Below are 26,511 nucleotides of genomic sequence, written 5' to 3' on the forward strand. Positions count from 1 at the left end.
AACATTTGATGACCATTTTAAAGATTCGCCATGAAAAAGGAGTGTGAGGGCTCTTCGACTGCTTCTCAAATACAAAAATGTTGTACATTTCAAAAGTTGATTACATCTCGAGTGGATATACGTTCCCGCCCGAATCCTCCCAAACAGGATATGTTATAGCTTCCATCATCCTGCAGATGCATTTCAAGGCATAAGTGTGCTCTCCGTACAAACTAGTCCTAAGTACGCATGCTGCATTCTTGCCAAATCCCCTTTTACGAGCAGCAAGTCAATATTGCAGTGCATTAGCCAGATTGGACAGAGGAGCCTATGTTTAATGGCGTCCATAAACATATTTGGCTTTACTTATTTACATGACTAAAGGGAAAAAAAAAAATCACAATTCAAAACAAGTCACACAATGAATACATATTAAGCCCGCCAATTAAGCTGTAACAGCTGAACAATAAATGAAAAATTTTGTGTGTTTTCCTCAATCGAAAACGGTTCCAAGTGGTGCATGCAGCGCCTCCTTGTAGCTCCTCAAGCTAATGATTACATATTAAAGTTTGCCATCCCACAATGAAGATGTAAAACTATAAAGGAGACATATTGTGCATTTTTCTTCACACATCAAAACTGTTTTGTGTGGGGCCCCACAGCTCCTCCTTGGAGCTCACCTCGCTAGCACAACATTTTACAAGTCCGCCAAACGCATCTTGCCACGCAAAACCCAACGCTGCTAAACTATAATAGATAGACACACGTTTCTTTTGCCATTTTTTTCTTCCTGACCCCATGAAGTGAATTTGGAGATTTGTTTCGAAATACTTCATACATGCGCAAAGACAGAACTTTGTAGTACTCAATTGCAGAAAGTGTTAAATTGTTTTTCAACTTACTTACTTTTGTTGACATCAGCAGTTAGCCTATCTAGACATTGCTAGCAATGAACTCGAAAATGCATCTTCTGCTGGCATGGCTGCTTTAGAGCGCCTCGTTGTTGGCCGTGAGTGCACGCACGTCATAGAGAGAAAGTGGAAGTGCGATGTATTTTCTTTTCTTTCCAAATGTCCGACCAGACAGTCAATGTGTGGATCGGGCTTTGTGTTGGCGTGGCTGCTTTAGAGTACCACGTTGCTGCATTGTGAAGAAGTCGTGATGTCCTAACTTGTCAAAATGAATATTGCATGTAAATGAAATTATTTTTAATTTTTATACTCATTCACTGCCATTGACGACTATAGACGTCACAAATTCATGTGAACTATTTCTATTAGTTTAAAAAAAAATTTACATTTCATAATTTTTTTTATGAAAACCTAGAAAAATATGTATTGTAAATGTATAACATATATAAAATTTGTGATTAATCGTGAGTCAACTATTGAAGTCAAGTGATTAATTACGATTACAAATTTTAATCGTCTTTTCAGGGGGCGTCAGGCGATTCATTTTTTTAATGGTAACTAATCACATGACTTCACTAGTTAACTCACGATTAATCACACATTTTATATCTGTTCTAAATTCACAATAAAAAAAAGGTCTAGGTTTTCATACTCTTGTTAGCAAAAAAAATTTTTTTTAACTAATATTAATAGTTCAAATGAATTTTTTATGTCTGTAGCCGTCAATGGCAGTGAATGAGTTAATTGCATATTTGACAAGTTGGCATACAATCCAGGGACCCAACTATTTGTTTATAAGCAATTGGGAGGAGGGGGGGGGGGGGGCAAGAAAAGCCACATTTCCCTGCTATATCCCCTTTGAATAGTCACCGTTTTTATTGACAACATTTGGCAGTGGCACATGATGCCCACAGATGAGGTAAATGCAGCAGAAGGAAAGCAAGCTGCAGTGGGAAGAGGGAGTGGCTGCAAAAGGAAGGAAGGAAAGCTGAAGAGGAGGAGGAGGAGGAGGAGGAGCGCACACAGGCGGTCGCGGTCGCGGGAAATCTGTGTCCGACACAGATTTCTCCTCAGACACTCCCGAGTGCTTAAACACTCCCCAGACCCTCCGAGTGTCTGGATCCAGACAGCCAAGGACGTGTCATCCCTGATTCTCTGGACAATCTCTCAGGCTGCCCACAATGCATCAAGCCCAGCCCCCCTGCAGCCCCCCAGGACGCGAGGCCTTTAGTGGGAGAGACGCTTTAAGTCGAGCGCATCTGGACGTCTGACTCATCTCCACGGAAATCTGCACTCTTGGTAAATCAAACTATTCGTTCTCATTAATTAATATATTAATATAGGCTGCTCTTGTATCTCCAGTGTATGTATACATTTTCTTGGTGGGAGGGGCTATGATGATGTCACATATTTATAGTGTCTGGTTCTAATTTCCAGTCTGCAGCAGTGACTTTGGTTAGTATTCCGCGAGCAGGCTCCCTGTTTACTTACGTGAGGCAAGAGACAAATTATTAATCCTCTTGTTAATGTTTCCCAGTCTTGAGTGAATGTAACATGCTTTTGTTTTTAGCTCAACTGAAATGAGGATCTCACCTTTAACCCTTCTGTTAAATTGTTTTTTAACGGTTAATTTGACCCGAGCATGTTTCATGACGCAAGTGTCAGAAATGACCCCAAAAATTGCATCTCACTAACACCATTACTATTTCAACATTTTAGTGTAATGTATTACCTTTCAACTGATAACTGATTAATTGTCCTGTTATGTTTGTTTATGGAAAGAACAGCAATAATGCTGAGGGGTCATTCTGATCCAGAGCGTGATATGAAAGTGAAATTTGGCAAGCATTCCCAATCGCGAATTACCTTTCAATAGGTCAGTGATAAACCATCCTGTTTCCTTTATTTTCAGCAATAATTTTCCCCGCCACATTGCTTAATGATCCAAATGTGTCATAAATGACACAAAACGGAAAAAAAACGTTTGTGTCATGATTAACTCAATTACAAACCATTTTTTCAAATGGGCCTTCATTCAAGGTACTCAAAGCACTTGAACACCGTTTCCTCATTCAGCATCAGCAGTAACTGACAGTTGAGTATCTTGCTCAAGGGCACATGAGCAATGCTGTTGCAGTTACTTTGGTTTAGATTTGGGGATCAATAATCAACATTCAAGTTCATGTTTGATTGTGGAATGAACCATTTCAATTAAGATGGAGTGCATTACCTCTTAGCAGCTCATGCTTCAATAACAATTAATTTATCATTTTAAAATGATAATACTCATGAGTTCATGTTAGGACAGCATTTGCCCATGAACTGATGAATTCAAATATCTTTGAAGACAACCAGAACATTCCAGTTGCCAACGATTTAATACCCTGAGGACTAATGTCGTGTCCCACTCGATGATACATCATCCCTAAAAAAAAAAATAGAAGAGATTTGTCCAACTCGCAACCTAACAAGATTACTACTCAAAGTAATAATGTCACCAGAACTGGGGCAGTACGAAGAGCCAACAAGAAACAGAGGACGTTTGTGTTCCTGGCCGAGTAGTTAATTCCCTAATTCCATCCGGCCAGACATCTGGGTGACGTTGCGCGTGTGGTCAGTGAACTTCCCCGAGGGCTTCGGCTTCGCAATGACTCATCTCGCCTCGGAAGAGCCGTGATCAAAAACACGCTTCACTGCGACGGGCCTAAAAATAAAATTGCACACTTGTGACCTAATTTAACACTCACGGGAGGCGGGCGGCTTGTGACTGCAGGACTGTGAATAATTGAGTTGTGTGAGATGTTCAAATCCAACTGTCCTGTTATGTTGTGGGTCACGTTGACCCGTTAACCCTTCCACACACACGAGTAGTGTTTTGGTATGAAATGTGAAGGGTAATCAAGCAGTGTATATGTATCTCCTATGACAATGGGTTCATTCTACAGTTTTGCCAATTCATGATATAAACAATGTTTATTGGGATTTGTGTTTGTGACACATTATCATACAATGGCTAGTAACGGTGTTACTGAGATTTAAACAAAACTGGAACTTTTGCATTTGTTGCGAGTCAAACTGGCCCAGGAACTAGAGTTGCCACCCGTCCTGTTTTTCCCAGAATTGTTCTATGTTTTTACCAGCTGTCCTGGGAAAATAAAAATATCTCCCAGGACACAATTTGTCCCGTTTTTTGTTTTATTTAGGAAGAATGCCAAAAGCTAATTTGATGTCCTTAATTCTGTAGCCTAAAAATTTCCCCTGTGCTACTGTGGAAATCTTTGTTACCGAGCGTGCCGGCGGCGGTACATTTACGTAGCTGCACTTTGGATTACCCTAACTCTGGCACCGTTTATGCCATCTGAAAAATTCCAATGGTATCTGAAAGCTAAGCCCTTGCACTTCACATAAGACATTACGGTAATTTCAGTCCTCTCACGGCAGCCAGTGAGTCAGTGAGTCACGATCAAAGAGTGCAGAGAAAAACAGCGGGGTTTGTCAGGCATTTCTACATCAATTTGAACAAAGATAGAACCTACCAAGTTCGTGACTTTGAAGCACATACGTAATTGTGGGTGATGTTTTCCTAGAATAGTTACACGTTGCCACGTCGTGTTATTGTTTTTTAGCGTGTATGCCTTGTTTGTAGTTTACAGTGCATGTGACTAGCTGAATAATGAATGTTCCACTAAGTTCAGACATTTGAACAAAAAGTGGCACATCCAAAATTATTCATACCTTTCTCCTGAAAATCAATAGTAAAGCCTTTATTGGCTATTACAGCAAATAAAACGCATCCTATCGTTGCTGATCAGCTTTTTGCTAGACTCGTCAGATATTTTTGCCCATTCATCTTTAGTGATGAGCTCTTTTTGTCATCACCCTGATCTTTGGTTCCCTCCACAGATTTTCAACTGAATTCAAGTCTGGACTGTCTAGGCCAATGCAAAACGTTAATATTTTCACCCGCGAACAATTTCTTAACCACTTATGCTGTGTGTTTTGGTATTTTGTCATGCTAAAATGTCCACATATTCAAAATTTGCCAGGCCCAGCGGTATGAATAATTTCGGGCTTGACTGTTAAGTGCCAGAGCTTGGTCAGGTGTCTCTTTTTCTCACAAATCCAAGGTGGCAACCCTTTCGTTTCCTGCTTGGTCAAACGGACCCATTTTAGATGTAAGTTGTTTCTTATAGTTCGAGACACGTTTTGAGTTACAGAAGTTTTTTTTTTATTTTTTTTTAAACTCATGAAGAACAATTTGTTGGCTGAATGGACATGCCTGGGTCAAACCGACTCAGGGACATTACTGCTGTTCCTGAGGATTAAACTTGAGGTTGTGGGAGTGCTTTTGAAAGCAAAGATAAATCTGTGTTGTTTCAGGACACAGTTAAAGAGGATACGATATCTCGGAGGTGCCAACTCAGGATCAGGAGGAAAACATTGTCTTTCCGAAGTGTATCATCTACATTTAGCAGTGAACAAAAAGGATAGGAGAACAAAACTTTAAAAAAATACTTTCAATGGGTCAATCTGACCCACAACATAACAGGTGTTACAAATTATTTGTTAAAATTGACATTTTTTGATTAACGTCTCATGCATACATGCCACGCATGTGCTTATAAGACACCAACCAATCAAACATTATCAAGTAACCATCCTGTGATGGTCATTTCTTATTAACGGCAATAATGTCTCGGAGTCAATCTGACCCAGGCTGTGTTTAATTCTTGATTTGGGTCCACCCTCTGGCAACCATTCACACTTATCATGACAGCAACTATGTGAACTTAATTGTATTTTCTTTGTGTATGTTAATTACACTTCCCAAAATTTGGCTTCCAACATAACATGAGTGTGTGTATCTAGGCATTTTAAATGTTACAAAAACAAAAACAAGCTGTATTTGTCATGGTGGGGTTTGCAACCACAGTAGTTTGTCACTGCATAGCGGGATGGTGTCACTTGATTTGATGACTTACATACAAATTTAGGTCTGTCCGGACTGCAGTGCCAAATGTACCAAATAGGTTGAAGCACAATGACTGAAAAGTTAAAAATACAAATATGTCAGTTGGAATAATAACAACTGCTGGCCACATTTTATTGGTGTGGTTACTTTCCACTGTACCGGTTGTACTCCGAAACAAGCTGGTTCCACCCTCTCTGGTTGCTTTTCCATTACTGTTGATACTACCCCAATCGCTCCAACTTTTGATTGTTGGCTGTTTTTTTAGTAAAAAAATACTGGATGCAAGTGAAATGCTCTCGGTAAGAAGCAAATCTGGCCGACAAAAAAAACAAGCATATATTGCCTTGACTTTTAATTCGGGTTACTCTTTGCAATGTGGAAACAGCATCTGTATTATGATAAAGAAATATTACAATACATATACTGAAAATTCAGTGAATAGCTGCAATTTCTTCAAACAACTGGAATCCATCCACTAACATCTGCTTCATTTTAGCAGCAACTTTCCATTGGCGTGATTGAGGGCTAACAAAATGGAGTCTCAGGGTTCACGTGAGTACATGTGAATGATTCATATGATAAATTTTTCTTTCATGATGGAGCAGTTATGATATTGTATGGGCCTTCAGGTCTTCAGGATGACCCTGACGTCAGAGTGATGATGGCAGGGTCCACTTTGAGGAAGGTGAAGTCCCGTACGTGGAAGAAGCAAAGGCATTTCCGACTTCTGGAGGACGGTCTGAGTATCTGGTACAAGTCCAGATGGCTGGGAAAAGGCCACTCCACCTGTAAGTTCCCAATGATCCCCGAAGTTCACTCAGTAACATTTTAGTAGTCTTAAGCACCACCCCTAAACTAACTTACCCCACCACAGTCACCAGTTTCACCAATGGAGACAAAATTAGGCGAATGTGCTAGACATAACACCAGCCTAAAACAGGGACAATGAGGCACTCTAAACCAGCCACGCCAGCGCAACGCTCCTGACCACACACTGGCTGTCACATTGGACAATTTTTATACCTCAAGCTTTTGCCTTTTCTCTGTGACATGGACCCATGGCCAACAACAAAGTACTCTAAAGCCACCACACCAGTTCTAAGCTCCAGTGCACACACTGACTGTCAAAAATTAAATCAATATTAGACAATTTTCCTTATCATCGCTCATCTGCTTTTCTCTGTGTGACTTGCACACACTCACGGCCGACAGCGAGGCACTCTAAAGGAGCCACGCCTGCAGAATTTCCTAAGTGAAGATTCAATTTTGTCATGTAAGCATAGCTAGCCAGCTACAAATGCGCCGGAAAAATTGCTGATGCAAACAAAGTACAGTAGCTCGAAGGGTGGGAAACTAATGCCAGACCCGAAGTGTGTCCCATGGCGCTGTTTTAGCCATGCCAAAAAATAAATAAATCAGGAAACCCGAAAACAGTTTTCCTCTACTCAGTACCTGCACAGCAGGTTTTCAGAAATAATCGTCAAACATGTATAACGTATATAGAGTATTTAAAAAAAAAAAACTCAAAATTTACTTTATAGGGTCTTTATGAATATTGCTATCATTTTGGTTCCTGGTAAAAGTTTGAGTTGGTAATGAATCAAACTGATTTCTTTCCAGTCTCAGTGATCGAGGTGGAGGTGGTGCGCGAAGGCCACCACTCAGAGGTCTTGCAGAGCATCACGGACGAATTCTCGGCTGACCTTTGTTTCACCTTGGTGTTTCACGGTCGGCAAGGAAACCTGGATCTCGTGGCTGAGTCCCCAGAGGAAGCTCAGGCCTGGATCCGCGGATTGCGCAAGCTCATTCACAGGGCTCAAACCATGGATGAGAAGCAGAGACTGGATCAGTATCCTTAATATTTTGGCATATACAGTCCAGGTATCCATTTTCTCTAGCGCATGTCCTTTTTAAGTCGCATGTGAGTTGGAGTCTATCACGTGACTTTGGGCAAGACATCTACAGGAGTGAATGAGTTAAAATGATAAGACATATATTATTACTAATTACAATATTTTCTGGAGCCCCATGTTATGGCTTGTGGCCCCATGGAGGTTCCTGGACTTCAGTTTGTCAATCAGTGTTTCAATAACATGAATCACAACTAGTTTTAATCCCATTCCAAGTTTCCCTGAGCATCCTCTCAGGTGGGTCCAAGACTGGTTTCACAAGGCCGACAAAAACAAAGATGGGAAAATGACCTTCAAAGAAGTGCGGAAGTTGTTGAAGATGATGAACGTGGAGATGAATGAAGAACATGCGCTCTATCTCTTCACAGTATGAGTTGGAAAGTGTTTGTTGGTCCTCAAACGCGTTGACAACAAGAGTAAGGCATTTACTGTTTGGTTTCCAGATGGCTGACCGATCAGAGAGCGGCTCTCTGGAACTTGAGCAGTTTGTCCTCTTCTACAAGATGCTGACCCAGAGAGATGAAGTGTGGAGAGTGTTCCAGGACTACTCTGGAGACGGGGAAACGTTAATGCTGGAGGAACTGGAGAACTTCCTGAACGTAGAGCAGCAGGAGGGAGAAGGCAGTGCCCAACATGCCAGGGAGCTGATGGAGCGCTATGAACCATCGGGACCAGGTCTGTTAAGAGGCGGACCTATGTATTTACTATTTACTATTCTAACAAGAGGGACTAAGAGGAATCTAATCTCTTTGTGCAGCCAAGAAGCAAAGCACCATGTCCTTCGATGGCTTCCAGAGGTACCTGTGCTCCCCGGAGGGCTCCATATTCAAACCCGACCAACTGGGTCTCTACCAGGACATGAGCCAGCCGCTCAGCCACTACTTCATCTCCTCCTCGCACAATACCTACCTGATGGAGGACCAGCTGCGAGGCCAGAGCAGCCTGGAGGCCTATATCCAGTAAGACCTGCTGGTCATACCGCACACAAAAAATGATTTATCCCCATGGCATGCAGTAGTGCCTTGACATACGAGTTTAATTTGTTCCGTAACCATGCTTGTAATGCTTAACACTCAAATGATCTTTCGCCATTGAAAATGTTCGCAATTTAGCGTGATCTACAGTATCTGTCCTCAGATTGGGGCTCAGTTGAGCAATTTCCCGAAAAGGATTTTGTGAAAGTACAAGCCCTGGAATTCCCCCAAAATGGTTGCACTTATACTTACACCATAACGGCTGGCTTCCTCTTGAAGTTTGAGCTTGGGTCCGTGAAACGTGCATTATGTTTTGGCAGACGTCCACCAAATTTTGTGCCATTGATTGAAACTTGAGTATCACTGAGGAACTCATCGTCATGCACCGCAAATGGCCGTTTCAAACCAAAATGGTAGACTTCCTGTTCAATTCCAGGCATTAATCTTTGACACTTTTTGGCGCATCCTAATTTGATAGGCGTCTGACACCAAATTAAAATTTCATATCGATCGATAACTTGTCTCCATGGCTGTTTTTTTTGTATCACTTCCCAATGTCAATTCTAGTCCTACCTTCTACTTGTTTTTTTTAATGTAGAAATGAAGACTTATTTCAAAAGTGTGTGCAACACAGGGCCCTTAAGAGAGGCTGTCGCTGCGTGGAGGTGGACTGCTGGGATGGCGGCGATGGGGAGCCAGTGGTGTATCACGGCCACACTCTCACCTCCAAGATCCTCTTCAAGGACATCATTGCAACACTGAAAGAATACGCCTTCACGGTGGGTAGCATGTACAACACATAACCCCCAAAAAATATACGACGGAATATGATGTGCAATTCTGACTTTTCTTGATAGACATCCGATTTCCCGGTAATCTTGTCTCTTGAGAATCACTGCAGTGTGGAGCAGCAGACGGTCATGGCCCATCACCTTAGCAAGATCTTGGGTGACACGTTGCTAAGGAACGTTTTAGACGGACACACCACCCCTCAATGTCTTCCCTCACCACAGGTCAGTCCAAACTCAGTTATTGTAATTGTCGGTCAGTAGCTCCTAACACCAGCTTCACCCATAGCCATAAGCATAAAATTAGGTGGACATGTGAATCATAACAGGACTCACAAAAAAGGCTCAAGAACCTATGGCTGAAATTGAACAGGAAGTCAGCCTTCCACCAATCGACATGAAATTAGGTGGACTATTATAAACGGATGCATGAAAAAGTCTCAAGGACCCATGCCTGAGATTGAACAGGAAGTCTGCTAATTTGCTTTGATGCAGCCATTTTACTTCTTCCAATTTTTTTCTTTTTAGGGCAACTAGCGAAGCATGGAATCAAAGTTTGATCATTTTGAAGCTTCAGCATGAAATACTGCATGCAAGGACAAGTAATTGCTGATCTTAACTTTAATTCTCATTAAAAAAATTACCATGCATTACATTTAAACCTGAATATATTTGTGGATTAATTGATTCCATGTTAAAAAATGAACTGCCTCTTTCAGAAAAGTGTATCTTTAAGCAAATCCCGAGATTTGTGAATAGCCAGTAAAATTTTCTGAGTGGAATAAGTTCTCACAATCCTGTTTGTAGATGACTTGCCATTAGCACTTAGCAGATCAATGTTAAAGTAAGAGCACGGCAATGCAGGAGACAGTAAAGTGCAAGATCAGGTGTCCTCAAGAGAGTACGTACTCAAATATACTCACATTTCACAGTCCTGCACTAATGATACCGTCTTGTCCACAAATGAAGGAGCTGAAAGGAAAGGTTTTGCTTAAAGCCAAGAAAATTGGTGGTTCGGAAGGATCCCTGGATGGAACACTCACAGATGACATTAGCGAGGAGGAGGAGTTGGCCAACGGTGAAGTTGTAGAAGAGCTACATGCTGAGAGTTTGAACCAACACGAGAAGGTAGAAGTGTGTTCCTAACACTCACAGATTAATTGGCAAGGTATGAAGACAATGCAATGGTCATACCTGAGGTCAATGGTACCTTGAAAAAAGTTTACTTTGTTCCTTGACCACACTTGTAACTTAAAACATCAAATCATCTTTCCATTTCGAACTTAATGGAAATCCCATTAATCTTTTCCAGCTCCCAACAAAACCCCCAAATTAACTAAAACTTGCAGCTTTCCTCTCCTTAGTGTTGATAATCGCTCGAGCGGTTCGATGTGTATTATTTCCCCCAATTACATTTGGCAGATTAGATGATTGTCAAGACAAGGTTTTTTGCCTAACTAACTTTACTAATTGTACATGTTTTCTTGTTAGGCTCAGAAACCCAAGTCCAAACTTTCGCGGGAGCTATCCGATCTGGTGGTTTACTGCAAGAGCGTCCACTTCCGTGGTTTTAAAGGCACCCCTTTGCACACCAAATGCAATGAGATGTCCTCATTTTCCGAGTCCAAGGCCAAGAGACTCGCTAAGGAAGCAGGTAGTAGGAGACAATGAATGAGTCGTGAATTTGAAGTGGATGTGCGTAGATGCACTACATTTGTCATACGTTTCTACAGGAGCAGACTTTGTGCGACATAATGTAAAACAGCTAAGCAGGATTTACCCGAGCGGCCTCAGGACTGATTCCTCAAACTATAACCCTCAGGAATTGTGGAATGTGGGATGCCAGATAGGTGAGGAGAAACGTTTTGGTAACTTCCAATTGTGTTCATGCAATCCAGATGACAAACTCTTGAATGACGTCATGTTTCACTCTTTCCCCAAAGTGGCTCTGAACTTCCAGACAGCGGGTCTGGAGATGGACCTCAACGATGGATTGTTCGGACAGAATGGTCGCTGCGGTTATGTGCTCAAACCAAGCTTCTTGAGAGACAACCACACAACGTTCAACCCAGAGAAACCCCAAGAGCAGCCGGCCTACAAACCGATGCGCTTATCCATCCAGGTGAATACGTCTTCTCAAACAACCAATAAAAGAAGTATCCAGACCACCGGCTCTCGAAATACAAGACGTCCTCCGTTTAGGATATAATTCTGTTCCTATAATAGCGTAACCAATATGTATGTCAGACTAAGCTACGCTAGCTAGCGCATAATTACAGTAAATATAAATTTACACTATTCCATTACAGGGGATTGCAGCACTGTAGTTAATCACCAATACTCAATGATGTGAATTTTTAATGACTTTACGTCATCATTCAGGTGATAAGTGGGCAGCAGCTACCAAAGGTGAACCAGAAAGAGGGCTCCATTGTCGATCCCTTGGTCAGGGTGGAGGTCTACGGAGTACCGCAGGACCAGGCTAGGGAGGAGACCAGTTACATCAACAACAACGGTACAAGAAGGTTGTGTGAAGTGATGGTTTCGATTTGAATCAGACCCTAAAAGAAAGTAAAATGATCACTCTTCCTGCAGGATTTAACCCCGTGTGGAATCAAACTTTGAATTTTGTCATCCACACTCCCGATCTGGCCTTGATTCGCTTTGAAGCGGAAGATTACGACAAGACATCCAAAAACGACTTCATCGGACAGTACACGCTGCCGTTTACGTGCATCCAACCGGGTAAGCAGCGAGTGATAGTTGTTTTAAAAATAAATTCCCAGCGGGACGTTTAACTCAAAGCTTGATTTCTGTTGCAGGATATCGTCACATTCATCTCCTTTCAAAAGACGGGACGGCCATCCCACCTGCATCACTGTTTGTTAATATCAGTATCTCCAAACTCACATGAACAGCTTAACTGTCCTGTTTACGTTCAGTTCCTAAGAACAGCGATATTGTTCCTGGGTCAATTTGATCCAAAAGCTTTTTTAATTATCGGAACTAAAAAATCCCAATAAACATTGTTCATATCTCAAGATTAACTCTATTACTAAACATTCCATCGTGTCTTACGTAATAGTGAATTTTAAGTTGGTTAGCTGTAAGCTTTTATCATCAAGTATTTTGAGCATGAAATAAGTCATTATTTCATGCTCTGTATTGAATTTAGTTTCACTTTTTAAATTGAACTACTGAAATTAAGTTTTCCATCATAGCTTGAGTTACTGCATTCCCAAAAAATTACTGTTGCAGTGTAACAGGAGTATGTGTGTTTCAACATTACAATTCCAACGTGTCCATGTATTAGGATATCATAATAGGCATTTTCCACAAAGATCGGCCAAGGGTTTTGATATTTGATACAAACGAAGACCATATCTGGAACTGGGTTTTGGTTCCATCGTAGGAAAATATACGAGTACAATCTGTGCAATATAAATACACATATAATATAATCTGTGTATTATCAATACACTCAGTATTGACCTTGAGTATGTAAAAAGGTAACAAAAAGAGTGACAAGCATCCTTATTATCCAGCCTTGTTATTCATGCTGATCTCTTCACTTCCTAAGCTACAATATGCAAGTTTGCATGAGTTGGTTTTATTTACTTACTCCATGCACACACAGCTTGTTGTGTACAATTTGGGTATATGCTAATGTTATTCTATGCATCAAAAATAAATGTCAGTGCGGTTTTATGACGACATACTGCTCATTTATTCACTGTAAAAAATATATGCAAAATTTTCAAATGATAATTGATTGACTTTTTTTGTACATACTCACATTTAACCCTTGTTTTGTTACAGGTCAAACTGGTCTGTTACACTATTGGAAAAATTAAACAAAAAAATATGAATGTCTAGTTCTTTTCTGCTTTTATTTGATATTTAAAAACAAAACATGGTGTACTTGACCCATGGGATGTAGACAAGGGCAGGAATGCAGCAGGTCACATAGACCCAGACCCAATGACTATTTTTGGTATACCCCACCAAGAAAAACCCCCATATTTAGGTTAATCCAATTATATCATCCTTACATAACTAAACAACTCAATTCAGTATGAAGCTGTTGCTTAATCCTCCCAAAAAAATTCATGGGTCACTGGGGCTCATGTGATTATTTTCAATACAGTATAGAATTTAAACTCAAAAATGCAATAAATAAATAAAATGGTAAATCCATAGTAGCATCAATTGTGTTTTTTCACGGTAGGGCTCGGTCCCGATATCACACAATTAGCTTGATTACCGTATATTAAAGAGAAAAGAACAAGACCAGCAGAATATTTGTTTTGGCATTTAAAAAATATTAACATGCATCAAATTAATCTGTGACATGAAAGGAGGGTTATAGTGACTTGGGAGACACAACGTGGCTAATTTCTGACTGCAATACTATGAAGTGATCAATTATTAACATTGTAACATTTGATGGCCTTCAACTCACAGTTTCTCTGCTCCTCAATGTTTCTTGATCTCGCTCCTCTTCCGTTCCTCTATTGTTGAGCGTTCCTTGCATAGCCTCTTTCAGGGTGAGACCACTGGAGTCCAAGTCCCGTACCACCCCCTGCTCTACCGGCATCCCCGGGTGGTGCCTCTGCAGATGTTTGACCACCTGAAACTTCTGCTTGGCCCTATATGAACAGTGACAACAGCGAAACGGCAGCTGCTCGGTGTGCGTCAGGAAGTGATGCCTGAGGCCGGCTGGCCAGCGGAAAGCCTTATGGCACACGCCGCAAGTGTACAGCCGCTGGTCGCCATGCTGCCGTTGGTGGGTCTTCAGGATGAAACTGGTCTTGAAGGCTTTCCCGCATTTCTCGCAGACGTAGGACCGCATGTCGCAGTGCCGCGTGGCCCGGTGGGCACGGAGGGCGTCTGCTCGGTTGGTGCGGTAGTCGCACTGGTCGCAGGCATATCGCTTCTCACCTATATCCAAATGATAAACATTTATTTTTATTTATTTAATCTTTGTTTATCCAGGTGAGACAATTGAGAACAAATTATCATTTGCAATGCCACCTACAAGTAGACATTAGAGTCAAATAAAGCAAAAAAAAAAACTAAACAAAAACATTGTCAGGGCATTGAATCGATTGCAAATGGACTGTTCTGGTCCTCTTAGAAGACATTTCTCCTCTCGTCCGAACATGCGTCATCAATTGACACAACTAGGCTTCGTTTGATGCAAACTCACATATTACCATTCCATTCAAAAAGGGAATGGAGCTTACTGAACAATTGTGTTTTTGTTCATTGTTGGCGGCAAAATCATTGACTCTCTTCATAAGCCACCTCATGTGTTTGGAGATGTACTAGGCCTCTCTCACTCCGGTTTCAAACCATCAATCTTCTTTGTCGAGAATATGTACAGTACATTTGTGTCCTCAAAAGAGTTATGCTTCTCTTTGAGGTGCATTAGAAAGCTCTGAGTCTTGACCAGAGGAGACAGCCCGGACCTCAGCAAACACCCAACATCCAAAAGAGTCAAATTGCCTCGATTCGACCTTTGTGAATTCCCATGACCTGGATGACTAAGAATCTACACAAACATTTTCACTTTTTACTTAAATACATTTCAGACTGTTTTTACTTTAGTACACTGAATCCATGCTTTTTGGTTTTACCATATTCTAGTAATTTTAGTAGCTGTACTTCTACTTAAGCTCAGTGTGAGTACTTTTGCCGTCTCTGGGTCTCACCTGTATGCTTGGTCATGTGGTACTTCAACTGAGTGGCCCACTTGCATTTGTAGCCGCACTCAGGACAAAGGTACTTTTTCTCTTCTCGGTGAACTCTCATATGAAGCTTGAAGAACAACAACGTGGAGAGAAATAGCTGAGAACATGCATAGTGATTCTGAACAGTTTTACAATCAATCCTATTTTAATTCTACATTTTACATGACAGGAGTGTTTTAAAATTTGTCTTTTTATTGAACTTTCATTTGAGCCACTTTGAACTTACCTTCAGTCTCGAAGGATCAACGCAAGCATAGCTACAATGCTCACACCTGTACGGCTTCTCCCCCGTATGAATGCGAACGTGCCAAGTGATCTTCTGCTTGTTGCCTGTCGAGTACTTGCAATCCATGCACTTGTACATGCGCTTGCCTCCGTGTGAGCGCAAGTGCTGTTCCAACACCAGTGGGTGCCGACAAGCAAATGCACAGCTTCCGCACTGGAGTGGTTTGTCTGAAGGGGAGCCTTCCTCATGCTCATCCAGAAGGTGCTGTGCGAGGAGCTGCTTGGTTTTGCCAGCAAAGGAGCAGAGCTGGCAATGGTGGGCTAAGTGGATCGTAAGAGGAGCCTCAAAGTTTCCTTTGCTCTCAAAAGACTCTGAGTGCTCGCTCCGTTGATGGTTCGTCAGTGTGGTGCCGCTGGTGCAAGTGTAGTCGCACCGCTCGCAGGTGAAACGCGCCGGTTGCCGGTGCGCTCGCATGCGGTGGTTTCTCAGAGCAGCTTCTGAACTGAAGCGAGCCTCGCAATCGGTGCAGTCATGATGAGAGTCCCCCGTGTGGCACCTGCGAGTATGTCGCCTGACGTCGTCCGCCGTGTAGCCACTGTACTCACAAAATGAGCAAGGCAGAGTGGGTCGCCTGTCGTGGACGCGGACTTTGTGCTGGCGCAGCTTGGTCGCCGCTCCGAAGGTTTTGTCACAGACATCGCAGGCGTGGCGTCCAGTTCCCGTGTGAAGTGACTGGTGCTCTTCTAAACGGTAGCGCCTGGTGGTGGTGAAAGGACAGTAGCGGCAAGTGTGAGGGGATGAAACACCTGTTTTCTTTCGTGCCTTGTGTCCTTTTTGCTTGACGGTAGAGTTTTGGTGTAAATGCTTTGGCTTACCAGCACACATGGAACTCTGGGCCACATTGGTCTCCTCCTGGTGGGCAAAAGCATTTCCCACTCTGCCTTCAGGCACATTGGAAGAAACATCTCCAGCTTGACTTGGATTACTTTCTGAGTCACTGGATGTCAAGGCAATATGAACAGACCCGTCATGATCAACTCCTTCTGCTGAAATGCGCTTTTGTTGAGAGATAAGTTTTGTTCCTCTGAGTTTTTTAAAAGTGTCCTGACTCGCAGTACAGATGTCCTCTTTTTGAGCGGCTGGTTTGCCAACAAAGGTTTGTGGGCACTTCTTGGCAAGGTGGCCATCAAGGCCCCGTCTCTGTTTGAACCGGGCACCACAGGCCGAGCACTTGTGGTATTGCGGTCTACTACGGCACAAAGACAGACGGTGGCGTTGAAGAGTCTTCTCCTTCTTGGTGACATAAGAGCACTGGTCACAGCGATAAACGTCTTGAGTTGGCACTGCAAGCATCCGGACTCTGCCGTCCAAAACCAGGGCTTCAGCTTGTGTTCTCAAAGGATTTAATTGGCTATCGACTTGATTTTTCTCAGGTGGAGATTCTAGAGTTTCATTCTCAGACTCATACGAGCTTTTTTCACCCTCATAATGAACAGTTATCTCATCTTCTGCCGAGTTGGTTGATAAAAAGACAACTTCTCTTTCTTTAGCTAAATCTGTGTTAGTGGACGTACTGTGACAAGCTGCGACCTCATTTGGCAGAAAAACTGTTTCAGATTCTGGGTTCAATGTTGTTAAAACAAGAGTGCAGTATTCTGGACTGGCACTAGATGGAGGACTATGCAATATTGCTTTACTGGTCCCCTCCTTGCTCACGACGTCATCAGCATCCAGTAAGGGAACATCTTCTGAACAAACTTCAGTAGCTTCACTGGGAAACTGATCTAGTGGAGCCCTGGGGTCAGACTGCTTTGTTGGAATGGGTTCTTCATTGGACACCGCAGATCTTCCTTTGCCAATTAGTGAGTTCTCTAGCATGCTATTCGAGTACCTCTCCCTCTCATTTGCTGCATAATTCTCCAACCAGGCTTTGTCACCAGGCACGTAACCATGGGATTTTCTCTTGTGCAGGAAGAGGCTGATGCTACTGAACGAGGAATAGGGACAAAGAGCGCAACTGTATTGTTTCAGTCTGGTGTGTTTACAGTTCTCGTGGTTTTGAAGGGCTTGTCTGAAACATGTTGTGTATGTGCAGTATTTGCACTTATGCACAGATGCTTGCGTTCCCTCTACCGAATGTTTGACTAACATGTGATTGCGAAGCTCACATTTCCGTTTGCAGGCGTAGGCACAGATTTCGCACATAAGCGATTTGGCCTGATGTCGTAGTTTGTGGCTGTTGAGCTGGTCCATCCGGTGACAACGGTAAAGACACTTATCACACTCATACCTAGAAGAAGAAGAAGGTAAGTTAGGTTGTGCACATTTTCTGTGAACACTGAAATTCTGGTTGTCGTTCATTAAGTGATCAGGAGAGCAAATGGTCTTGATTACCTCCACGGAATGAGGTTAGGGCCGTGAGTTTGTGGTTTGTTCATTTTTGTGCAATTTCCCGCCTTCTTCATTTTTGGTATGTCAACTCGGACTTTATACAGTACAGTATATACTCCCCTCCAAAAGTATTGGAAGAGTGAGGCAAATTTCTTTATTTTTGCTGTAAACTGAAAACAAACAAGATGAATATGAGACAAGGCTCAACAGTTCAACTTTTATTTCTAGGTATTTACATCTGGATTTGTTACACAACTTAAAATACACTAATCCATGGAAATAAACACATTACAGTGGAAACAACTAAATGTTTAGTTGTAAATCTTTCACTTGGAATAACTGTCTCAAGCCTGTGTTATTTTCTGACAAATTCCCAGACTATCAGCACAGGGCGGTTACTCCTTTCAATCTCCTCTTGAGCAGGTAAAATGCATCCTCTATAAGATTTAATATAAATATTGACGTGACTACTTTTTTATTTTAACAGGGAGTTTCTGGTTATTATTTTTCTGCATGATGAAGGATCTTGCAAGTACCGGTAGTTTGGTTGCATACTTACTGTAAATTGTCAGACAAAATATTTGCGTAGTGTTCTGGGTTCATTTGGATGTGTTTAAATATGCTTCTAACTTGTATCCGATCCAGATGTAAATACAACGAGCCTGCGAACAATGGACGCCAACCCTAACCCCCCCCCCCCCCCCCCAATTTAACCTAGAAATTACCCTTCCACACAAAAAGCTTAACAATATATTTGAGGTGAACTTTGTGTAAAAATCATGATATCGCAGCGAGTACAATGTGGAACCTATTTAGTATCGAACTGAATCCGTAAAAATAATGCCTATATATCATATGCTAGTTTATGTGTAGAAAATATATTGTAAATACATATGTGAATGGTACTATATATACATACATACGATAACTAATTTTAAAATCAGTGTACTTACCAGTAAAGAAATGAAACTTGAGTGAAGAGGATAATGTTGAAAAATCAGCTGTGCAGTACGATGAAGATGACGACGACTATTTGTAGTGTACTGCACAGTAAAGCCGAGCATTCACGGCTCTTCACAAGACGCCTCATCATCAGGCGCTTCAGGGGGTAGTAATGCAAGGAGTTCTTTATATTCAGGCGCTTCCTCTGAAGACGCTGACGGTGGCTCGACTTGAGTGACGGGCAATTTATGGCGCTGGTTCTTCATGGTGGTAAGCAGGGTCTTATACGTTTGCATTGCACCATCCATAGCATTCTTGAATTGCATTGCACGAACCATATAAGGATCCCATGCATCCGCCATGCCCTGGAGGTCCTTTGCCGTTTTTACCATCACTGACAGCCTTTCTAGTGTCAAGCCTTCATCTTCGTCGTCCTCCTGCGATGGATCAGCTTCTTGTTCTGCCTCCTCAAAATCTGGTTTTGTGAGATCTGCCAAACCATCATCAGCCATTTGATCAGAGTTGGTCTCCAGGAGGTCATTCAAGTCGTCAGGCATCATGTTGTAGAAACCTTCCCCACCTAAGCTCTCTGCCAGCTTGACTGCTTTATCCACCGTCAAACGTTGAATTTCTTCAGGAGAGAATTCCTCGCCCTCATGGACGCATTCCGGCCATAGCTTCTTCCAACATGCATTCGCGGTTTCTGGTTTTAACTCCTGTAGACAGATTTGAATGACCTGGAGAGCCGTCGCAATGTTGAACTTCTTCCACAGCTCTCCAACAGAAATATTCTCGTCAGTACTCCTGGCGTTGACAATGTGCTGCATGACGTTCTGAGTGTAAAGACCCTTGAATGTCCGAATCAGGCCTTGATCCAAAGGCTGAATATTATCTGGTACGATCTCAATATGCACTCCCTCGTAGGACAAATCCAGTGGGTGGCTGCTAACGTTATCCATCATCAAGCAAATATTAAAGTTTAATCCTTTTTCCGATAGGTACAACGTAGCCTGAGGAATGAAACTTTCGTAGAACCACTCGGCCACAAGAGGTTTCGATACAGTCACCTTTGGATTATGCATCCAGAAGACAGGCAGCAGGTCTTTATTCTTGCTCTTCAGGGACCTAGGGTTTGCAGATTTGTAGATTAGTGCTGGTTTCATCAGGAAGCCAGCTGCATTGCCACACATGATCAGCACCACACGATCGTTCTGCCCTTTAAATCCAGGGGCTTTGGCTTCTTCCTTCAGAAACATCCTCGTTGGCATCTTCTTCCAGAACAAGCCAGTCTCATCCATATTGAAGACTTGCTCTGGTTTGTACCCTTTCTCTTCGATGAGTGCCTTGAAAGTGTCTGGGTACTTCTTGGCTGCTGCCATGTCTGCCGATGCAGATTCCCAATGTGGTGACACACTCTTCAGCTGGTACCTCTTCCGGAAGCGATCAAACCAGCCCTTGCTAGCAAGAAATTCGACAGGTTCCTCCGATGATGTTGTTGATCCTGGTTGGGGGTTGTTGTTGGTGTCTTCTTTGTCACGTTGGACACTTCCATCTGCAAATTCCTGGTAAAGTTGTCTGGCCTTGTCCATCATGGCGTTGGTATTCAAAGGAATGTTCTTCTTCCTGCATTCGGTTATCCACAGAACCAATGCAGACTCCATCCTTACTATGTACTTATTACGTGTATTTACCACCCTCTTCAAGGTTTGCGAGCCATTAATGGCTACCGTGCTTCGAATGTTGGCTTCCTCCTTCTTGATGGAGCGGATCGTCGACTCGTTCAATCCATAACAGCGCGCTACAGCGGAAAATGTCTTCCCGTCACGGAGCATATTGAGGATCTTGACTTTCTCGTAGAGGGGCATGACCTTCCTCTTGCGCTTAAGCTTCGGGCCAAAAAACACCAAAGGTCCAGAACGTTTGGGCGACATCTTAGGGCTTGAAAATAAAGTGTAAAAAAACAAAACAAAACAAAAACACTTCACTAAAGCAACCAGGACAAATAATGATGCAAAACTAAAGGAATTGACTTCACTGTTGTAATACTTCTGGGAGGGAGTATGTTTCATATGCATACAGGTGGTCCTCAGTTTAGAGCGGCAAGCAATGAATGAGTTTGTGCAGCGGCGTAGGAGTACATCATCATGCGTCACAAGTGGCACACTCGGTTAGCGCAGTACCTTTTTCTGTTTGTTTGTTTTATTAGATTTTTTTCATAATTACGGCTTCAAAGTGTTAGACCAGTACTAATTTAGTGTAGTTTATTGATAGACTTGCATACAAATTCAGTCAGTCTGCCCCTGGGCAGCTGTGGCTACATAATATGTCGTTTCCTACCACCACCAGAGCGTGAATGTGTGAGTGCATGAATAATGTATCCATTGTGAAGCGTCTTTGAGTGTCCCAAAAAGCACTATATAAGATCTTGGTCTCTCAGTCTAGATTAATCATTTCAACAACGCAGGAATAGGAGTCAGTCTGCATGTGAGTATAGTGGACCTGTGTAGGTGGCCTCTAGCAACTCCTTATGAGTGTTTTGTATTTGTGCGTTAACCACTTCGTCCCATTCAATAAACGGCTGAAAGGATATTGGCGTCTGTGGATCTCCTTGCCAACATGCAAGGGCATTCTTATCGTAGCCTGATTGCTAAATTTGTCTTTTTTATTTCACTCGAGTTGTGGTTTATCTGAAGGTTGCTCGTACCTCAAATTTTGACCCGCAGAAAACTAAGGTACCACTGTAATATGTTGGGTACACGAGATTAGTTAGCAGCAAACGGACACAACAACAGCGTCACGCTACCTGAGGTCTCCTGTGTGCTTCCTCATGTGGATGTTCAGGTAGTGCTTCCACTTGGTGATGTATCCACACTCCTCACACATGAAGTTTCTGTCGCCTGAGTGTGTGATCATATGCTTGGAGAGGTACGACTCGTCTCTGCACCGGAAGTCACACAACTGACACTTGTGGGGCTTCTCACCTTGAAAGACAAAGAAAATGTGGACACACGTTTCAAACACACAACAATACTAGCACAGGGGTTTAAAACGCATATTTTACAAGGCCTATGAGTTTGGAGACTGGCTTGTACAAATGTGCAATCTCAAGCCTTCTACATTGTGCAATTAGAAGGATCTCCCCAGGATCCCACAATCCCCAATGTGCACCTAAATTTGAAACGCACAAGACCACAAGCAGTCATTTTCACTTGTCTTGTGAGGTTATCCCTTCAGTCTCTTTGGCAAGTAAAATGCATGCTCTATTGGGTTTAAGTCTGACAAAGTATTTTGTACACCGCAAAATCATGTTAAATCTAACACTAGAATAGTGTTTATATTTGTCCACACCAATGAGTGTAAATCTGACACTTTTCAAAGTGTTACTTTTCCCCCCCCACACTTAACCAGTGTTACTCCAACTGTATAGTGTTAAAAATATACACTGGTAAACACTGAGTAGTGTTGAAAGTACTCTACACAAGTGTCAGTGTTAAAAATGTAACTCAAACTACACTTTATTCTGCTAAATCGTACTTCATTTATACAGCATTTTTCTTCCTTACAAGGCCCTCAGACTGCTTTACATTTTGACTACTGATGACACGGCATCAGGAGAAACTGGGGATTAAGTATTTTGCTCAAGGATACTTTGACACACTGGCCTGGGATCAAACCCACGTTCTCAGGGTTGCAAGACAACCACTCTACCACTGATCCACGCCACCCTGACAACAACAACTGGATGTATCTCTATTGAATTGTCGACAGCGCGCTGGAAAATTGGAAAGTTTTTCCTTCACTGGAAATGAGGGAGTGGTCAATTTAACACTCAAGGTAATACTATTCTGGTTACACCAAACATCCACCCCAACAGTCAAGGAAATTTACTCTGAAAGTGTAACTTTTTATCCTAACAGTGTTAAGATAACACTGCTTACTGCACATTTGATCCAACACTGGAAATTTAACACTGACCGATTTGACCCTCGACTGGTCTTCAGCCAATCACAGGGCACTTTTAGATGAACAATTGAAAGTCTCATACAAATTTTGAGTCTTCAATGAAGCTAACATGCATGATTTTGGATTCTGGGAAGATCCTGGAGTATCCAGAGAAAAAACGCACAAGCAAAGGCAAATGAAAACTCCACTAGGGGACGCGAGCCGAGACATGAACCCGAGATCCCTCAACAGTGAGTCCGACATGTTAACCACTAGTCTGTCGCTGTGCCAAATTGGCACGTATCCCTAAAAAACAAGACAACAATCCTCACCGCTATGCGTTTGAATGTGTCGATTCAAGGCTCTCTTGTGTGATGTCACGTAGCTGCACTGCGAGCAACGGTGGATCTTCTCGCTGGCGTGCACGTGTCCAACGTGTCGTTTGAATTCCACTGGGTTGAATGTAGAAAAGTCACAAAATTCGCAGGAGAGCTTCTCGCTGCCCGCGTGGCCCTGCCGCTGATGCCGCAGGAAAGCGGCCTTGTTGGAACATGAGAAATCGCACTGTGAGCAGTGGTAAGCCAGGTGAGTCTTGAAATGAACCTCCATGTGCTCCTCACTGGGAAAGACGGCAACGCAGGCGTAATGGCGACATCCTACCGCCGTGATCCCGTGCTCCTCTGCCGAATGGCGCAGGTGAGCCCTGCGCAAATGACTCCGGAAAGGACAACCGTCGTGAAAGCACGCCACGGCCGTTTTGGGTGCTCGGGCGTGTTGAGTCTTCATGTGAGCCTTCAGCGTCCCGCTCTGGCCAAAGCTTTGACCGCAAGCGGGACACGGGTAGCGGTGGCACGTTGGATCCTCTTCCATTTCGTCAGCGTGGACGGTGACGAGGTGGCGGCGAATGGCGTTCGGCTCCACGGCCGAGTAGTCGCACAGCTGACAACGGTGGGCTTTTTCACCCGCCTCGCGGAGCTGGTGCACACGCAGTTTGCTCCTGCTGGTGAAGAAGCGCTTGCAGGTGGGACACTGCAGAGCCGGGTCAGGAAAATGCAAATGCAGGTGCTCTTCCAGATGGGAGCGCATCTTGAAACTGCGTTTGCACTTGTGGCAAATGTGGGTGTCATACATGTGCTCTGCCTCCTCTGCAATGCACTCTAAAAAGAACACCAGATAAGAAAAACGATGCTTCAACAACCCTGATTTATTCACTCACCAGTTCCTTACCAATAATGTTTCAATGTTCATTCATCCTAAAAATACATTATAATAAAAATATAATTTGCATTATTTCTTTTAAGGTGGGTGGCAATTCAATAAATTCAGACAACCCAAGGAGTTGGACCATCCATTCCCTTTCTTTAGCGGATGTTTGTCATTTGTTGGAATGCAGCCAATCGCAGAACCAATAAAGACAAGCATCCACACTCACAATCACATCGATGCAGAATTTGGAGTTTTTACTCAACCTAACATGAATATTTTTTGAAATGTGGGCGAAAACCAGTGCACCCGGGCAAAACCCACGCAAGCACTGGGAGAACATGCTAACTCCACACAGGGAAGGCCACTGCCGAGATTCGACCACCGAACCACTCAACTGTGATACAGCTGTGCTAACCCTCACACCCCTCTACTGCCTCACTTCAACTTTATTTATAGAGACCTTTAATAAGTTGTGTTTGACAGCACTTGAAAACCCTTGCGTGACTGAACGTACCTTTGGTTGGCAACACTGAATCCTCTCCATCCACTTTTCTCTGTTTGTTCACACTGTGACCTTCTGTGTTTGCTTCTTCATCTTCATTGTCGTTTTCTTCTTCGCCTTCCTCTTCGACTACTACTTCAACTTCTGCTTTCTCCCCATCTGATATCGCCGATGATGTGCAACCAGGGTTTGATTGCGCTTTTCTTTTTGGTCTTTCAGGGGAGACTTGCTTTTGGAGATCCGCATCTGTACATTTACTACCTGTGACAAAAAAACAAACAAAAAAAACAAAGATGTTGATCCATTCAGAATGAAGTTAACACTTAATTCATCAGTCAACCTTAAGGTTTTTGCTGGAAAAAAAAAACAATGCCAGTAAAACCCTCTTAGAATAGATTAAATTTATTCGCGGTTATTGAGAAGCACTTAAACTGTAGACAGGTGTGAGCTGACTGACATTTAACATGACTTGGAATGTGATTGGGCGCACACACTTGTGCACCACATTATCTCAGCTGTTTATTTTTTATTCTTCTCTGGAAAACATTTGGATCGTTTTCCCCCGCAACTGATTTAAACATTAATGGTGGAAAAAGTTTATCACTGATCTTGGTGTCATTTTATATCACAAAAATACGGCATTTGAACAGAGGTGTGTAGACTTTTTCTATCAACTGCAAGTTTGCACTTACTTTTGAAGCTGCGTAAACGTCTCTCTGAGAAGGTACAAGTGGGCCGGCCACCATCTGCAACATTCTGCCCGCTTGTTTCACATTTGTCAGGTCCCATCATCCCCAACTGTCCATGAAACAAAAATCAACAAAGTGTTGCCCCGTTGCCACCTTAACATTAGCCGAAAAAGATAAGTGATAACAAACAAGAGAAGTTTAAATGACGTACAGTTTGGGTCATCCTTATTTCAGTCTCTTTCTTCTTTATGTACCGTACGGTACTCTCGTTCAGGTCATAATGGCGGGCAACTTCGGCACAACTGTTCCCTCCTTGGAGCATATCTAGGAGGTTTAGTTTCTCGTGGTGCGGCAGAACCCTCTTCAGGCGGCGCACGGGTGGCATCCTAGGGTGACACGGAAACGGCACAACAAATGTGGATATTCCCGAATAGGTGTTTCGCTGAAAAGCTAATGTTATTACGCAGTGATTATTTTTGTCGTGACCGGAAACTCGCCACCTAGCGTTATTTTGCCGTGAATCGCGCGAGAACAACACAATTACATTTACAGAGCAGTTTAAAACTGCTGCACACAAAGTGCAGCACATGGAGCAAAAATACATCAACATGCAACAAGAGTTGCCGGTCACGGGAAAATAACCACTTCCTATGTTATATAGAAACGCAAATTCGCGAGTGGCGGGGGTTCGCCGAAAATCTCTTTTTATTATTGTAGCTGCTCCACGCAAGAGGCCGTAACTGTGTGACTATATATGTTGTATAATAGGTAACTTGACTAACACGAAGCGTAATATTTAGGACACGTTACTTACTTTTATACAATAATAATAACTTGACTCCAACGTCGGCGTTAGCTTTGCTATAGCATTAGCTTCTTGTGAATTTGGGGCAGCAAAATGTTGCAATTATTCCCCATAGTACAATAAAATTAGCACATGAAACGCTAAATGTACTCGGTATAATAAAAAGCTATTGTTTCTCACTAAATTTTAATGAAATGCGGAAATTCGTTGGAATAGCTTTCGATTAAAAGTAGAACAACATAACAGCACCCAGTCGGAAGGTTGTATACCGAACTCCGGAAATACTAGTGGACACGTGCGCGTGATCTAATATGTTTACCAATTGATACACGAAAATGCACTAAATATTTACATTTTAAAATGTCCAACAATTAGTAACATAAAATGTCCAACAAATAGTAACACAAAAATGTAATCATCAATTAAATAAATTAAAAGTTTAACTAACGGCACTATGGATCCAAAGTTTAAAGGAGTAAATGCCCAGTCGGAAGAATGTATAACAAACACAGAAATTATTT

General features: G+C 42.5%; 2 protein-coding genes across 5 annotated transcripts; one reads left to right on the forward strand and one right to left on the reverse strand.

Annotated features, from left to right (window-relative positions):
* Positions 1-1,857: 1,857 nt before the first annotated feature.
* On the forward strand, positions 1,858-13,731 carry LOC147165039 (1-phosphatidylinositol 4,5-bisphosphate phosphodiesterase delta-4-like). Of its 4 annotated transcripts, none has more exons than XM_086090568.1 (16): positions 1,858-2,189; positions 6,359-6,414; positions 6,492-6,650; positions 7,483-7,711; positions 8,010-8,139; positions 8,216-8,447; positions 8,530-8,731; positions 9,381-9,525; positions 9,604-9,759; positions 10,504-10,662; positions 11,026-11,188; positions 11,268-11,384; positions 11,478-11,656; positions 11,917-12,049; positions 12,130-12,279; positions 12,357-13,731. In XM_086090568.1, the coding sequence occupies exons 2-16, from the start codon at positions 6,396-6,398 to the stop codon at positions 12,446-12,448; spliced, it is 2,265 nt and encodes a 754-aa protein (XP_085946694.1). In that variant the 5' UTR covers positions 1,858-2,189; positions 6,359-6,395; the 3' UTR covers positions 12,449-13,731. The 4 variants fall into 4 exon arrangements, with proteins under 4 accessions (XP_085946694.1, XP_085946695.1, XP_085946693.1 ...); XM_086090569.1 differs by having other exon boundaries at positions 6,362-6,414; XM_086090567.1 differs by lacking the exons at positions 1,858-2,189; positions 6,359-6,414 and having other exon boundaries at positions 6,470-6,650.
* On the reverse strand, positions 13,406-26,254 carry znf142 (zinc finger protein 142). The gene is made up of 9 exons (XM_086090566.1): positions 26,000-26,254; positions 25,397-25,571; positions 25,189-25,294; positions 24,509-24,757; positions 23,121-23,945; positions 21,650-21,827; positions 15,514-17,803; positions 15,249-15,354; positions 13,406-14,475 (listed from the first exon to the last, which is right to left on the reverse strand). The coding sequence occupies exons 2-9, from the start codon at positions 25,568-25,570 to the stop codon at positions 13,988-13,990; spliced, it is 4,416 nt and encodes a 1,471-aa protein (XP_085946692.1). The 5' UTR covers position 25,571; positions 26,000-26,254; the 3' UTR covers positions 13,406-13,987.
* Positions 26,255-26,511: the final 257 nt, after the last annotated feature.

This window comes from Leptonotus elevatus, chromosome 12 (genome assembly GCF_054856555.1).
Source record: "Leptonotus elevatus isolate MCC_2025b chromosome 12, RoL_Lele_1.0, whole genome shotgun sequence".
Classification (NCBI taxonomy): Eukaryota; Metazoa; Chordata; class Actinopteri; order Syngnathiformes; family Syngnathidae; genus Leptonotus; species Leptonotus elevatus.

Bases quoted from the DNA above. Each gene is read 5' to 3' on its own strand.
- LOC147165039 (XM_086090567.1), top strand. From the start codon at position 6,470: ATGATATTGTATGGGCCTTCAGGTCTTCAGGATGACCCTGACGTCAGA. The intron at 6,651-7,482 runs GTAAGTTCCCAA...ATTTCTTTCCAG, and splicing joins GGGAAAAGGCCACTCCACCT to TCTCAGTGATCGAGGTGGAG. The intron at 9,760-10,503 runs GTCAGTCCAAAC...CCACAAATGAAG, and splicing joins AATGTCTTCCCTCACCACAG to GAGCTGAAAGGAAAGGTTTT.
- znf142 (XM_086090566.1), bottom strand. From the start codon at position 25,570: ATGCCACCCGTGCGCCGCCTGAAGAGGGTTCTGCCGCACCACGAGAAA. The intron at 24,758-25,188 runs GTAAGTGCAAAC...TTTTTGTCACAG, and splicing joins ACGTTTACGCAGCTTCAAAA to GTAGTAAATGTACAGATGCG. The intron at 15,355-15,513 runs GTAAGTTCAAAG...TTGTTCTTCAAG, and splicing joins TTGATCCTTCGAGACTGAAG to CTTCATATGAGAGTTCACCG.